Raw genomic sequence first — 15486 nt, forward strand, 5'->3', positions numbered from 1 at the left:
TATTGGTAGTTTTGGCACTACTATATATGTTCATTGTTTCACACACCACCCGATGCTTTCCCCCAACCCGCCTAATAACCAAGACTTCTCATTACGAGTCATGAGTCTTGTCGTTCATCACCTTAACAATAATGTAACAAACAAGGTGAATAATAATAAAATTATAATTGTAAATTAATGCAAAGTCATCAGTAGATCAAAGGTACATCTAAAGATGACACTGGACCAAGCCGGCTCAAAGCCCGACACGAAAAGGCACAGCATAACACGGGCACGACAAAAGCACGACACAACACAGTACTGTGTGTGGGTTGAGGGTTGCCTTTATTTGGGAGAAGCACGGCTCTCCCGGGCCTGACACGACATATCATACTAAAATCAATGCAATTTTGCTTAAATACGCAAACCTGGCACGATGACACGTGAGACTAGGCCTTGCACAGGCCAACCTTTTAAAAACTTCGATCTGGCACGACACAAATTTTTAGCTGGTCTTGTAGATCAGCCATAGCCCATAGCTAGCTGGTTCTGTGCTACAAAATTGAACATTTACTAGAAAAAAAATGAACATTTTAGTAATTGAACATTTACTATTAAAAAATGAACATTTTCTAGCTTGGAGCGTGTGGGGGGGGGACCCGCCTTTTCAGAACAAGAATACTCCATATTGCATCATAGACAAGCGAGTTTATAGGCTCATTGAAGAGCATGGAAATTATAGCAAGCTCGTCTATGGGCTCTCTCATAAATCCCATCAGTCAAGTCCGAAAAGATGGACTCCACCGCCTGATGGGGTCATCAAATTGAACACATATGTTACTTTGTCTAATGATGGTTGTGTGGGATTGGGAGTCATTTCTCATGATCATGAGGGAAATGTTTTGTTTAATGACACAAGAAGAGTTAAGGCGTGGTGGTCTATTGAAATTGCAAAAGGTAAGGCAATGACAATGGCTATTCAATTGGGCAAGCAATAAAGGCTTCACAGAATAATTTTAGAATGAATATCATACGACATGGAAATGAACAGATATTTTATATTAAAAATAAACATCATACTGCATAAAGATAAACATTTAATTATTGAAAAATACAAAATTATTGTAAAAAATGTTCAGTGAAAAAATGTTCAGTGAAAAAATATTCATCTTTGTTATAGTAAATGTTCATTTTTAAATGAGGGACCATGAATATAAACCTGATCTCGAGACCATCCTTCAACAATTGCTGGTACGACACGAACCTCGTGAATCGGGCCTGACATGAGGCACAACCCGATACGGCCTAGGAGGCTAGGACCATCTTTAGATACATCAAGCCGTTCCACATGGTGTCTAAATAACGAGAAAATATCCTACGGTGTAGTCGCTAACTCTGTACTCAAAACGCGGCTCCGCGGTCTTTTGTTTGTTTTTCCCCTCAAAAAAATCTTCTTTGTTTGCCTTCTTCCGCGGTGGTCACTGCATCATTTTGTTTGAATTCCATCATCTTCTCATTTCTTCCCCAAATCAAACGCCTTAAAATTTCAAAACCCTTTCTTCATTTTCGCTGATTATTATTAGGGTTTCTTATGGCTCAATCGAATCATTTGGAATTCGGCAATCAATTAGGTGAGATATCTTTCATCTCTTTCTCTCTCTTCAGCTCTTCACCCGAATCAATTAATGTTATTGTAAATTAATTTAATTGCAATTTTGCATTGTATAATGACGTAGAATTGTATTATATTCATTTTTTTTTTTGGAAAATTGTAGGAGTGATTTCTTAATTAATTGATTGCTTGTATATACGATGCATGAATTTCTAAAGAGATGCAATATTGTTGATTTCATTTTATTTTTATTAGAAAGGGTTGCATGTGTAAATTGGTAATGATTAACGAGTATTAATTTTTGAACTGATGACAAACCATGCATTGATCAATTTTTGATTTAAGTGGTCAATATATCCACTTTTAGCTTATTATTTAGTATAAGATTGTTTATATGATTATATCATTCCTGTTATTATTAGTTATTTTGCTTAATGGTTACCTTTTTTTGCATTAATAAATAATTTATTCTTTGATGTATTGTATTCAAGAGAAACAATTAAGATTGATGATGAGGCATGAGTTGTTGTGTCTTTGATTTTGAGTGAATATCAGAAAACATTCTCGACAACTCAAGGATATTTTTTTTTAGATTCTTAGTGCAAAAACTATGGGAAAATGGGTAATGATGTTTAAGTTCATAGATATGACATCTAATTATGAAACAAAACACAAATTGAACGACAAGTCCAAGTCTAACTCCTATAATTTAGCACCAAGCAAGAGCTTGATTGAAGTCAAAAATTAAGGATCAATAATGATAATAACAAACCAAAGAAGGTTACATGAAGAAAAATGTTTTTTTTGGCTATTCTGTCACTAGTTATTGTAGAACCAACTCCGTATACTTACAACTTCTTTTGTAGTGGAAGACATTTACACTTTGTTTGGATAGGAAGAAATGGAAGGAAAAGAAGAGAAGAGAAATGGAGGGGGACAAAATCTCTTGTTTGGGTAAAAGATTGGGGGAAGGAAGGGGAAGGAGAGGGAGGGATCCATTTTCCCTTTCTCTATAATAACCATAATCTCTCCAAAATTGGAGAGATTTGGAGGGAAAATGGAGCTCACCTCCCCCTCCCTTTCTTTTCCCTTCCCTTCCTCCATTTTCCCTCCCCTTCTTTTCCTTCCTTCTTTGCTATCCAAACAAAGCGTTAAGGTATAGGAGAGAGATTGCTTTAAAAGGATATAATCCAAGCTATTATAAAAACAAAACAATATCTACTCATAGGAGGTTATAGTAATAGTATCATCTCAAGAACCAAAAGCAGTGGGTGTAGCACAATTCATGAGCATATATTACAGAAATTGTATCCTAAAATAAAATGTAATTTTTTAAAAAAGGGCTATTATCTAGATTGCTCAATTTTTAGTTGTTGAAGAGAAGGTGATATCGCGGTGAAAAAAGTGCTTAGCAAATGGAAAGCCGCTTTTGACTTTAAATGGGGCTTTCTGTAACGAGAATTTGCATAGGTGATTTTCTTTTTTTTCAACAGAAAAAGTGTTGTTCCTTTTGTAAGAAACAAAGAAAGATAATTGCAGTGTTTTTTGTCTTTATTTTTTTTGAAGAAGAAAAGGGATTAAAATATGGGTGCTTGCATGTTTTTCCTCTTGCTAAAGGTGATTTCTTCGGTTTAATTTGTTGTTGGCCTGTTGCCTATCCCTTCTGCCCATTGTTTCTTGTGTGCAGTGAATTTGTGGGTGTGTGTACATGTCCATGGTTCTTGCATGTGAACTGTCGAATCAACTCCTTTGCTTTTATCTTATCTATCATTTCGAATATTTTGGCACTGACATTGTATTGAAGTGTGTAGATTCTCCGGTTCCCCTTATTCTCATGGTCTCATTGATCGTGCCTAGTCTGTATGTGACATCATTATATTTATATGACATCATTATAGTCAAATCACACACATCACATCATTATACTTATATGACATCATTATATTTTAAAATTTCATGAATTTCAAAATAGAAACAAAACTCATTCTTGGTACTTTATAGACATCTTTATAGGTGTCTTATGGTTTCAAACCACCTTATATGACCCCAGGACTCACCCCAAACATTCACTTCATTTTTTGAAAAAATGTCAAAAATTGACCCAAAAGCGTGAATTATAGCCTTCAATTTTGGACATTTTTTCACTTTTTTGGACCCGGAATTTTTTCCCCGATATACTTCCCACGGACCCTCTGAGAGTCCATTTGGATGGGTAAAACCATCCACTATGCCTTTGAACTGTCAATTTACCCATTTACAACTTGCACCGATTTCATAAACTCAAGGCTACCTCGGACATTTATGACAACATATAATGATCATATATGGTTTCAAATGACATTAAATGACCCCGTGATATATTCCCTAGTATTTCGAGACTTTTCGACATCGGGCCCTGAAACCTCCGAAATTGCCCCAAAAGCGTGAATTATAGCCTTTAGTTTTGGAAAATTTTGACTATTTTTTACTCGGGAAAAAAAATTGATGAGATGCTTCCTATAGACCTCAGTATCCTCTGTTAGTCCAATTGGGTGGGTGGAACCATCCAATTCGCCTTTAAGCATCTAATTTACCTGTTTTCTTAAATTTGTACTTTGTGTGGAATGCAGACATTGAACAAATTCTCTTTGAAGCTCAACATCGGTGGTTGCGGACACCTGAAATTTGCGAGATTCTTCAGAATTATAAGAGATTTAATATTGCACCAGAACCTCCCAACTTGCCTCCAAGTATGACTGTTTGCTCTCCTGTCCTTGACTCCTTGTCTTATTTTTATTTGTGGTTTAGTATCTAATGAATTTTTTACATGTCATGGTAAAGTCTATTGTTTCTGTAGCTTGCAATATCCATGATCAGAGAAAATTAAAACATCTGGAGGTTTGAATTTTGTGCTGTTATGTGCCCAACTGCCCCCATATATTATGTTCTTCTGTTTGATTGCAAAACTTCTGTTTGTGCTGATTAAACTACAATTTTTTTTTCTCCCTTTACCAGATAATATTCTAGCACTTTAATTTGCAATCAATTCTACATAAATGTGTTTCATGTGTCTGTATATTTTCATATTTGTCATTACTACTCTTCTTTGAATCTCTCTATCCAGGTCTCCAGGATATATCTGATTCTGCTGCTATAGTTTTTTTCTTCTCTTCTCTTTGTGCATTCTTAATCCACTCATTACTTATTGATTCTAGTCATATAATTTTGTTATTATTGTATTATTATCTAATATGCTTTTCTTAGGTTGAATTGCTTTTCAACTGGTGCATCAATTTTGAATTTTTATTTAGGAATGTCATTGACTCATTGCTGATATGCAATTTCATTACAGGTGGTGCACTCTTTTTGTTTGACAAAAAAGTGCTAAGATACTTTAGGAAAGATGGTCATAGTTGGAAAAAGAAAAAAGACGGAAAGACGGTTAAAGAGGCTCACGAGAGGCTGAAGGCAAGAGGCAGATGACTAGTTACTTTTAGGTCATTCGACTCTGTGTTAACTTATTATGTTTCATTTTGATATTATTTTCTAAGTATGAATTTGGAGGTTGGGGGGGGGGGGGGGTGGGGTGGGATAGGGGAGGGCTAGGTTGTAGGAGCACTTTTTTATTTGGCAAGACAAACTTGTCGTCTTGATATGCTGTCATCTTATCTGCCAGAAATTCCTTAAAATGCCTTTTTCTTTCACGTTAAATCCCACTTTGTGGTTATTAGTAATGTCAATGTGTAGGCAGGGAGTATCGATGTGTTGCACTGCTACTATGCACATGGAGAAGACAATGAAAATTTTCAGAGAAGAAGCTATTGGATGTTAAAAGAGTGAGTATAACAAGCTCTTGAATTATTGAACTGCTAGTCATATTTGATTTCTGGCTTGCACATATGGCCATCTGGGCATCCTCGCTTTAATTTTTGTACTACCTTAATGTCCATAACACATTTACACACTCAATAGTATACAATTTGCAATATTATTATTTGATTGAAATCGAAACAGTAGGACTCCTGAGTTCCAGCTTGTTGACTAGGCAACGAGATTCTCATGCTGAATCATTCGTAAACTTAAAATTATGTCAGAGATTCGTGGTCTCTTTGCTTTTATTGTGTGCTGTGTTTGATGCGTCTCAGTTTTCTTAACCTTCTTTTTTCTGCAGGGAGCTCTCGCACATTGTACTTGTTCACTATAGGGAAGTGAAGGTTAGCCCCCAAACTTTGTTGTTATATTCACAAGTTACTACAATAATGCTTGCATGATGCCACCGTGTCAGATGTTAAATACAAGTTGAATAGATATGGATTGCACTTCTGTAAATACTCTCTCTATTCAAAGATACCAAAAAACACCATAATTCTTACAAAAATGAAAATAAAATAAAAGGGCTAATAAATGCGTGCAACCACCGAGAGATTTTCCTATTTCTCTTAACTTTTGTATTAATGCTCCTTGTAAATCTTAAATCTGGGGTATCATGTGTGAAAAAGGTGTAATTTCGTGGTAGGGCTATTTGAGAAAGAGGTAATAGTTTCATACTTGCAACAACTCTTTATTTAATTTCGAGTTTTTAAATGATAAATTGATCTTCATCATGTAAATAAGAGCTTCTAGTATAAATGACTTTTGCAATGAATGTGTTATTCCTTTAAAGTTGTATCACTTGGTAGCTATGTTACTCGGACTCTTTCATTTATCTCATGTGTCCGTGTCGACATGACACGTGTCAGACACAGACACCGACACCGACACTTGGACACTTGATTTTTAACTAAAAACACAACTTTTTCCAAGAAAATGGGCGAGTCCGATGCTTGGACACCCGTGTCTAATTTGACAGTTCATCCGAGTCCAAGTAGCATAGCTTGGTAGTAAACTTTTAACATATGGAAGTTTTTGGCGTTACCATATATATTTGTTGAAGAGGGTAATTGGCTCTATATGAATGTGCATTTGGGGTTCTCTGTTCTCTATGTGAACGCAAAATCAAAGGAAAAACTAACATGAGAGAGCAATGACTTTTGCTTTGATTAGTAGCATATATGGGTTTTCCTGTCCAATTATAAGCTTTTCTCAAATTTCAAAGTTATCTTGTAAAAGGACTGCTGGACCCGGATTTACTGCATTAGCTCGGGTGGTAGATGGATAATACGAGAAATAGTGTTTTCGCCTCTTGTGCAGTAGCTGCTCTTAACTCTCTTCACAACTCCTGTTTCTGGTTCTGTTGTGGGAAGGAGAAGATTATTAATTAAGTCTTTCACAATCCATTTGTAACATCTATAGTAAACCATAAGCGTTTCTGTGTTGTCTGTCATTTATTAGGGATACAGGACAGCCTTTAACCGCTTTAAAGAGACTGAAGAGGATATTGCAAATACCCAAAATAAACAAATTATATGCAATTCTGAGGCAGAAAGTTCCTTAAATTCAGGCCTGCAGCAAAATTGTTGTCCAATGCTTTCTCAAAACAATGATAGCAAAAGCCCTCAAGCATCAAATTATGAAGATGCTGAGTCAGGTATGCTTTCTGTCCATTACATGTTCTGTAAATCTTACACTGCCTAAAAAGCTTCTATGAAAAATCAACTTCTGTAATATTTTCACTTACAGCTTAAAGCACACCTTTTTTTCTTTCTTTTTTTTTTTTTTTGGTATTCCTCTATGGAGTGAGTATGTAATAAAAAAAATGTCCATTGACCTAAATTTGATATAAACTGACATGTTTCACAACACTTACTACTTTACTAGCAAGTTCAAGACATCTGTTGGAGTCGCTGTCATTTAGTTTGATAAATGAGACCCTGCTTGTTCATTTTCTTTCTGGAACTGCCTTGTTTTTTGTTTCTTATTGCTCAAATAGTTTCTCATTTTCTTTTGTTTTAATTCTCAAATTATAGCCAAGTCATTAAGGATATACATCATCTGAGCTGTGGAATTTGCACTGATTAACAGGGAATCAAGCAAAGTCAACCACTGTTTCTTCTCTGGAGATTGATGTAGATAGACCAGTACAAAAGCATCAGAATGAGCCATGGGGATGGGAAAATGTTTTGGAAAATCATAATGTCAGAGTGCAATTTGCATCATTAGAATCCTCCATCTTAAATGTACAATCAGATTCTGTGCACACCAACTCTAAACAAGAAAATGTGATCACAAAACTTTTGTTGACAGATCCCTGTTGTGAAACCCAGGCATCAAGGGATCTTGCTCAAGGCTCAGAAGAGTGGCAGGTGATACTTCTATATGGTTATGTTATGGTTTCTTCTTGCCTCAGATAGGTTGTCCTTTAATTAATTAGCAGCAAATGTCTGTAGTGGTCCTTTTTTTGTAAAATTCATGGCCTTTCAGAATTTAGCACAATAACTTTACTACCTAATCTGATTCTGCAACCTTTGATTTTGTTACCTATACTTTTTTAATGTATTGTATTGTTACCTTCCTGAGAGTTCTGACCATTCGACTCCCATACCTCTTCTATAGCTTTATCATTATTATTTGTCCAAAAAAAAAAAAAAAAAACTTTATCATTATTATTATTTATCCCTTTCCTTTGGGTTTCATCATGCTGTGTTGGGAATGGGGTGAGTTTTTTGGTTTAATTTTAAACTTTGTAGCCAAATAAATGACAATTAGGTGGCCAAGTGGACAGCCATGCATATGGGCGATATGTCTAAATGAGTATAAGATGATTAACAGCAAGCATTATAACTGAAAAAATTCGGGGAACTCAAGCATCCCCTCAAGTGAGATAAATCCTTTATTTATAATCAAATAGCTACCATGTCTACAGAAACCTCATTCTAAGTATTTGCATTTTAAGAAACCACCTTGTATAAGTTAGAATAATTTTTTTTACTCATATATTTAAGGATATGACCATTTTAGGTTGCTGAAAGTGGTAAATTCTAAAACAATTATTTATGAAGGGTGTTTTATTTTTTTTAATTTTTTTTTTTTTTTTAAGAATCTCCCTATATCAAGGTAATTTTAAAAAAAAATAAAAATAGATAATTTTATGTTTACATCTCTGTATTATTCAGTAGTGTATCTAAGCCCTTCCCAAATCTCACTGGCTATTTTTCTTGTAATCATCAAGTAGGATGGAGAAGCTTCCACCATTAGTGGTGCTGTCTCGATAGTTTATTATTCTCTTTAGGTCCAATTTTAAAGTAAGCAGAAAGTTTTATTATGGCATGACGTATTGATGTCCCCCCATTTTCTCTCCTGCAGTGTTGTTATAATTAAGGTATTTTATATGTTTTCAATGCTTTTGGGTAGCTATCAAGATGCAATGCATCTGTACTCAGCTTATACACTGAAACACAATTATGTCGATACCTTGTAATTGATACTATGTGTATGGATGAACAGGCTATGCATGCCATGGATTATCAAACTGAGCCTTCTGCTTCAGCATGCAAAGAAGATCAAGTAGATGTAGTGAGCAATCTGACTGGTGTGAAAAATTCTAGCCACTTTTCTTCTGCTAGAACTTTATTAGATAGACCTGTCAAAGATGAAACTCTACCGAAGATTGACAGCTTCAGCCAGTGGATGTGCAAAGAACTTGAAGATGTGGAACCAGTCAAACCATCATCTGGTGCATATTGGGATGCTGATGACAAGAGAAGTGATTGTCCAAATCTTCCTCCTCAAGACGAGTTCAACTCTTACACTGTTGGTCCCTCACTTTCACAGGACCAGCATTTTAAGATTATTGATTTTGCACCAAATTGGGGATATGCTGGCTCTGAAACTAAGGTATAATAGCTTGAAACCTTTTATGTATGCCATGATATTCGTAGGACAGTTTGGTTTGTATCATATGATTGCTAATATCTTTCTGAATAGTTCAATAATAATTTTCATCTTGTATAGGTTTTAATTACTGGGAAATTTATGAAGACTCGGCTAGGTGCAGAAAATTGTCAGTGGTCATGTATGTTTGGTGAAGTGGAAGTACCAGCTGAGGTTATAGCTGATGGTGCCCTACGTTGCCATGCACCCCCACATTGTGTGGGTAGAGTTCCGTTTTATGTAACATGCTCTAATAGATTAGCATGTAGTGAAGTGAGGGAGTTTGAATACCAGGATAAGTTTATGCATGGTGTTGATGCAACCTCTTTGATTCAAATAAAATTTTGCAAATTACTCTCATTGGGTTCCAGCTATCGTCAGAATATTGTGCCTTGCAATGGGGATGGAAACTCAGATTTGGATCATGAAATCACGTCATTGCTGAAGGGAAATGACAATGAATGGTTCCACATACTGGAACTTTCTTCCAAGGAGGAGTTTTCTCTGGGTGAATTGAAGGATAGGCTTGCTGAAAAGATTATAAAAGAGAGGTTTTGTGAGTGGCTTCTATGTAAGAGAACTGAAGGTGGAAAAGGTCCCCGTGTTTTGGATGAGAATGGCCAGGGTGTGCTACATTTTGCAGCTGCTCTTGGATATGACTGGGCCATCTCCCTAACTGTAGCTGCTGGTATAAGTATCAACTTCCGTGATGTGCGTGGGTGGACTGCTCTGCATTGGGCAGCATATTATGGCAGGTAAGAGCGACTACAAGTTTTGTATGTTTTATAATCTCAGTGGTATGCATTGTATTATTCTTTCTTTTGTTACCTTCTTTAAGATTATAGTTCTATATCCTTAGTGATGGCTTTAACTAGGGATTGAGAAAATTCTTCAATTTGTCTGGTTTGATAGTCAAACTAGTTGAATTTGCAGGGTTTAGAAGGAAATTGGGTCCTTGTATTTTTAAAATTGAGATTAGTAGTCCTTCTCAATAACTGTGGTAGCGAAGAGTTTTTTTTTTTTTTTTTGCATGGTTGCGTGCTTACAATATCTCACCACCATTCCTACCCCCTACCAAAGAATAGGAAAAAAAAAAAATCTCAATCAAAATCCACAAACATAGAAGATTGCACTTTAATACTACTGTGTGATTCTCTTACAGCTGTCAGCCCTCTTTCCACCCCTTCCCCTCCTCCCCTTTGAATTTTGAAAGCTAATGTGATCACTCTGTAAGTCTGTATTGGCTTGCTAGTTAAGAATAATTTTTATCTTTGCTAGTTAAGAATAATTTTTATCTCTCACTGTTCATTTTTATTTGAATTTTGGGTCAAGGGAGCGTACAGTTGTTTATCTCATCTCTCTGGGTGCATCTGCCGGGGCGTTAACAGATCCTTCCCCAACATATCCAATGGCCAGAACACCTGCTGACTTGGCCTCAGAAAATGGTCATAAAGGGATTTCTGGATTTCTGGCAGAATCAGCCTTGAGTGCCCATCTCGAATGTCTGACATTGAAGGATAAATTCAAACAGGACAGTACAGTAGAGGTACTTGGAATGACCTCTGTATTAACTGCGACGGAACGGACTGCTACCCCGATCAGCAAGGGAGTCAATCTTGATGGACTTTCATTAAAGGACTCTTTAGCAGCTGTTTGCAATGCCTCCCAAGCTGCTGCGCGAATTCATCAAGTCTTTAGATCACATTCTTTCAAGAGGAATCGGAGGAGGGAGTTTGGTAATGATAAAAAGGAAACCCCAGATGAATATGCTCTCTCAGCAGTTACCTTGAACTCCCCCAAGCGGGGTCAACATGATGAGCCGGTGCATGCTGCTGCTGTCAGAATACAGAATAAGTTCCGCAGTTGGAAAGGCAGAAGAGAGTTCATTACACTCAGGAAAAAGATTGTTAAAATCCAGGTGAGTGTTGTCTTTATTAATACTTGGCTTTGTAGTGTTCTGCCTGAAGTTCTTAATAATTAATCAGTCCTGAATTAATATTATATTTCTATGGAAACAGGCCCATGTTAGAGGACACCAGGTAAGAAAACACTACAAAGCATTTGTATGGTCGGTTGGTATTGTGGAAAAGGTAATCCTTCGTTGGAGAAGAAAAAAAAGTGGGTTACGTGGGTTTAAATCCGAGTCATTGCCTGTGACAAAGCCACAGTCTGAGGGCAAATCTTTCGAGGATGACTACGATTTTTTCAAGGAAGGTAGGAAACAAACTGAACAAAGACTGCAGAAAGCTTTATCCAGGGTAAAGTCAATGGTTCGTTATCCAGAAGCAAGAGACCAATACCGCAGGCTGCTTACCGCTGTCTCAGAGATCAAGGACATGAAGGTACGTAGGCACTTAACTATAGCATGCAAGTGTATAATCCGCCATCACTCGTGTTTTTGTGCTAAAAAAATACAGTTGGAAATTAATTTTTTTTTGGTAGGATGGATGTAGTAATGCTATTGATGGGGCATATGCTGCAACCTCAATGGGTGATGATGACCTGGTTGATCTTGATAGATTGCTGAATGATGGCACCACACCTTAGGAAACAGCAAGAGATGTATCTAACTTAGTTGACTAAGTAGCACCAATAATTGTATATATGTTCACTATGAGAGTAGGATTATGTATATTGTTTAAGTACATATTAAGATGTTTCCAACAATTTTTTACTTTAATTTTTTTTTTTTTTAAGTTTTGACATTCAATAGAGAAATGATACAATTATTTACTAACAGAACGTTCATGTGGCACCTAGAGCTGTCAATTCGAGTAAACGGGTCGGATTTGGGTCGTGTAAGAGTGGACGGGTTAACTCGGGTTGAGTCAATTCAAATTAATTCCATAACCTATGCGGGTTGGGTTTGGGTTGGGTCATGCTTGATTCGGCTAACGTCGGGTCATACTTTGGGTCAGGTTAATAACAGGTCGGGTTACATTCGGGTCGGGTGAACAAAAGACGGGTTTAATTCGGGTTTTCACGAGTTCAAACGGGTTAGGGTAATTCTTGGGTTCGAGTCAGGTTCGGTTCAAGTCAATAATTTGCGGGTTAGAATCAGGTTGGGTCATTCTCGGGTTTGAGTCGGGTTCGATTCAAGTCAATAATATGCAGAGTATAATCAAGTCGGGTCATTCTCGGGTTTGAGTCGAGTTTGGTTCAAGTCAATAATTTGCAAATTATAATCAGGTTGGGTCATTTTCAAGTCGGGTTCAAGTCGGGTTCGGTTCAAGTCAATAATTTGCGGGTTATAATCAGGTTTCGGGACTCAGTGTCGAAAAGTCTTGAAGTTACAGGGAATACATATTGGTGTCATATAATGCCGTTTGGAACTATATATGATTATTATATGTTGTCATAAATGTTCGTGGTAGATTTGAGTTAATGAAATCGGTGCAAGTTGTAAATCGGTAAATTTGGCGTTTAAAGGCAAATTGGATAGTTCCGCCCACCAAATTGGACTGTTGGAGGGTATTAGGTACCATGGTAAACATTTCGGTAATTTTTATTTCCGGACGAAAAAAGTCAAAAAATTCAAAAATTGAAGACATTATCCATGCTTTTTGAGAAATTTTGGAGGTTTCGAGGCCCGGTGTTGAAAAGTCTTAAAATGTTAGGGAATACATCTTGGGGTCATATAATGTTTTTTGGAACCTTACATGAACATTATTAATAGTAATCAATGTTCGTGGTAGGTTTGAGTTAATGAAATCGGTGCAAGTTATAAACCGGCAAATTGGTCGTTTAAAGGACAATTGGATGGTTCCACCCACATAATGAGACTCCCGGATGGTATTAGGGACTATGGTAAACATTTCCTCAATTTATTTTTTCAAGCGAAAAATAGTTAAAAAATTCAAAAATTGAAGACTAATATCCACGAATTTTGCGAAATTTTGAAGGTTTCGAGACTCGGTGTCGAAAAGTCTTGAAATTCTATGGAATACATCTTGGTGTCATATAATGCCGTCTGGAACCATATATGATTATTATATGTTGTCATAAATGTTCGTGGTAGGTTTGAATTAATGAAAATCGGTGCAAGTTGTAAATTGGTAAATTTGTCGTTTAAAGGCAAATTGGATGGTTCCATCCACCCAATTGAACTATCGAAGGATATTAGGAACCATGGTAAACAATTCGGCAATTTTTATTTCCGGGCGAAAAAAAGTCAAATAATTCCAAAATTGAAGACTAACATCCACGTTTTTTGAGAAATTTTGGAGTTTCGGGGCCCGGTGTTGAAAAGTCTTGAAATTTTAGGGGATACATCGCAGGGTCATATAATGTTGTTTGGAACCTTATATGATCATTATTTGTAGACATTAATGTTCGAGCTAGGCTTGAGTTAATGAAATCAGTGCAAGTTGTAAGCCAGTAAATTGGTCTATTTAAGGCAAATTGGATGGTTCTACCCACTGAATGGGACTCCCGGACGGTATTAGGGACCTTGGTAAACATTTCGGCAATTTTTATTTTTGGGCGAAAAAAAGTCAAAAAATTCAAAATTGAAGACTAATATCCACGCATTTCGCGAAATTTTGAAGGTTTCGGGACTCAGTGCCGAAAAGTCTTGAAATTCCAGGGAATACATCTTGGTTTCATATAAAGACGTTTAGAACCATATATGATTGTTATATGTTGTCATAAATGTTCGTGGTAGGTTTGAGTTAATGAAATCGGTACAAGTTGTAAATCGGTAAATTTGTCGTTTAAATGCAAATTAGATGGTTCCACCCACCCAATTAGAATATTGGAGGGTATTAGGAACTATGGTAAACATTTCGGCAATTTTTTTTTCCGGACGAAAAAAAGTCAAAAATTCCAAAATTGAAGACTAATATCCACGCTTTTTGAGAAATTTTTGAGGTTTCGAGGCCCGGTGTTGAAAAGTCTTGAAATGTTAGGGGATACATCTTAGGGTCATATAATGCTGTTTGGAACCTTACATGATCATTATTTGTTGTCATCAATGTTCATGGTAGGCTTGATTTAATGAAATCGGTGCAAGTTGTAAACCAGTAAATTGGTCGTTAAAAGGCAAATTGGATGGTTCCACCCACTCAATGGGACTACCGGGCGGTATTAGGGACCATGGTAAACATTTCGGCAATTTTTATTTTTCGGAAATTTCATGAAATGCCCCTGAGTAATTTTTTTATTCACCAAATACCCATCAAAACTTTCAAATTCACCAAATACTCCTGAGTTTAAAAAAATTTCACCAAATGCCCTTAATGACTAACGGCGGTTAACACCGTTAGTCATTAATGACTAATACGCCACGTGGCAGCATCAAATTGGTTGTTGTAATATAAATAAATTAATTATTATAAAAACTTTTTTTAAAAAAAAAAACTTAAAATTTTTTTTAAAAAAATACCCCCACCGGCCACCACCCCCTAGACCCACCCCACCCCACCACCCCTGCAGACGTTGCCGACGCCGGCCGCCATCTCCCAGCCGGAACCGGCCGCCGGCGAGGCCAGCCCCCCCCACCCTCGACACCCCCTCCCCTACCCCCAGCCCCCTCTCCCTCCGTTTCCCCTCCCCTTAAACCCCTCCCCATCCCTCGAAACCCCCCCCCCTTCGCGGCCGGCGTCCAAACCCCCTCCCCGGCGCCGGCGAAACTTTTTCGCCTCACCCCCCGCCATCCCCACCCCCTTTCCCCCCTAAACCACCACCTTAAAAATCGAAAAACCCCCAAATCGAAACCCTAGATTTCGATTTGGGGTTTTTTCGATTAAAGGGTTTTTTGGGTGGTGGTTTAGGGTGGAAAGGGGGTGGGGATGGCAGGGGGTGGGGCGAAATTGGTTCGCCGGCGCCGGGGTGGGGGTTTGGGCGCCGGCCGTGAAGGGAGGGGGGTTTTTCGAGGTGGGGGAAGGGTTTAAGGGGAGGGGAAACGAAGGGAGAAGGGGCTGGGGGTAGGGGAGGGGGGTGTCGGAGGGTGGGGGTTGCCCTCGCCGGAGAAAATGGACCACCGGCGCAGGGTCTGGGGGTGGTGGCCGGTGGTCAGCCATTGGGGGTGGGGTGGGGTGGGTCTTGGGTGGTTGGGGTAATTTTTTTTTTCTATTTTTAAAGTTTTTTTTATTTATTTTTAAAGTTTT

The 15486-nt window shown here is 37.6% G+C and overlaps 1 protein-coding gene across 3 annotated transcripts; it reads left to right on the plus strand.

Annotated features, from left to right (window-relative positions):
• Nucleotides 1–1392: 1392 nt before the first annotated feature.
• LOC145563040 (calmodulin-binding transcription activator 3-like) lies at nucleotides 1393–12059 on the plus strand. 3 transcript variants are annotated; one of them, XM_081623463.1, is made up of 12 exons: nucleotides 1393–1610; nucleotides 4201–4320; nucleotides 4923–5038; nucleotides 5318–5406; nucleotides 5742–5784; nucleotides 6902–7097; nucleotides 7532–7812; nucleotides 8954–9343; nucleotides 9461–10134; nucleotides 10712–11297; nucleotides 11398–11721; nucleotides 11822–12059. In XM_081623463.1, the coding sequence occupies exons 1-12, from the start codon at nucleotides 1571–1573 to the stop codon at nucleotides 11924–11926; spliced, it is 2964 nt and encodes a 987-aa protein (XP_081479589.1). In that variant the 5' UTR covers nucleotides 1393–1570; the 3' UTR covers nucleotides 11927–12059. The 3 variants fall into 3 exon arrangements, with proteins under 3 accessions (XP_081479589.1, XP_081479583.1, XP_081479574.1); XM_081623457.1 differs by lacking the exons at nucleotides 1393–1610; nucleotides 4201–4320 and having other exon boundaries at nucleotides 5011–5067; XM_081623448.1 differs by lacking the exons at nucleotides 1393–1610; nucleotides 4201–4320; nucleotides 4923–5038 and adding an exon at nucleotides 5046–5134 and having other exon boundaries at nucleotides 5184–5406.
• Nucleotides 12060–15486: the final 3427 nt, after the last annotated feature.

Source organism: Chenopodium album, chromosome 1 (genome assembly GCF_948465745.1).
Source record: "Chenopodium album chromosome 1, dcCheAlbu1.1, whole genome shotgun sequence".
NCBI classification, from domain to species: Eukaryota; Viridiplantae; Streptophyta; class Magnoliopsida; order Caryophyllales; family Amaranthaceae; genus Chenopodium; species Chenopodium album.

Coding starts and splice junctions, on each gene's coding strand:
- LOC145563040 (XM_081623463.1), top strand. CDS start 1,571: ATGGCTCAATCGAATCATTTGGAATTCGGCAATCAATTAG. Junction 5,785..6,901: donor TTCACTATAGGGAAGTGAAG/GTTAGCCCCCAA, acceptor GTCATTTATTAG/GGATACAGGACAGCCTTTAA. Junction 10,135..10,711: donor TGGGCAGCATATTATGGCAG/GTAAGAGCGACT, acceptor TTTTGGGTCAAG/GGAGCGTACAGTTGTTTATC.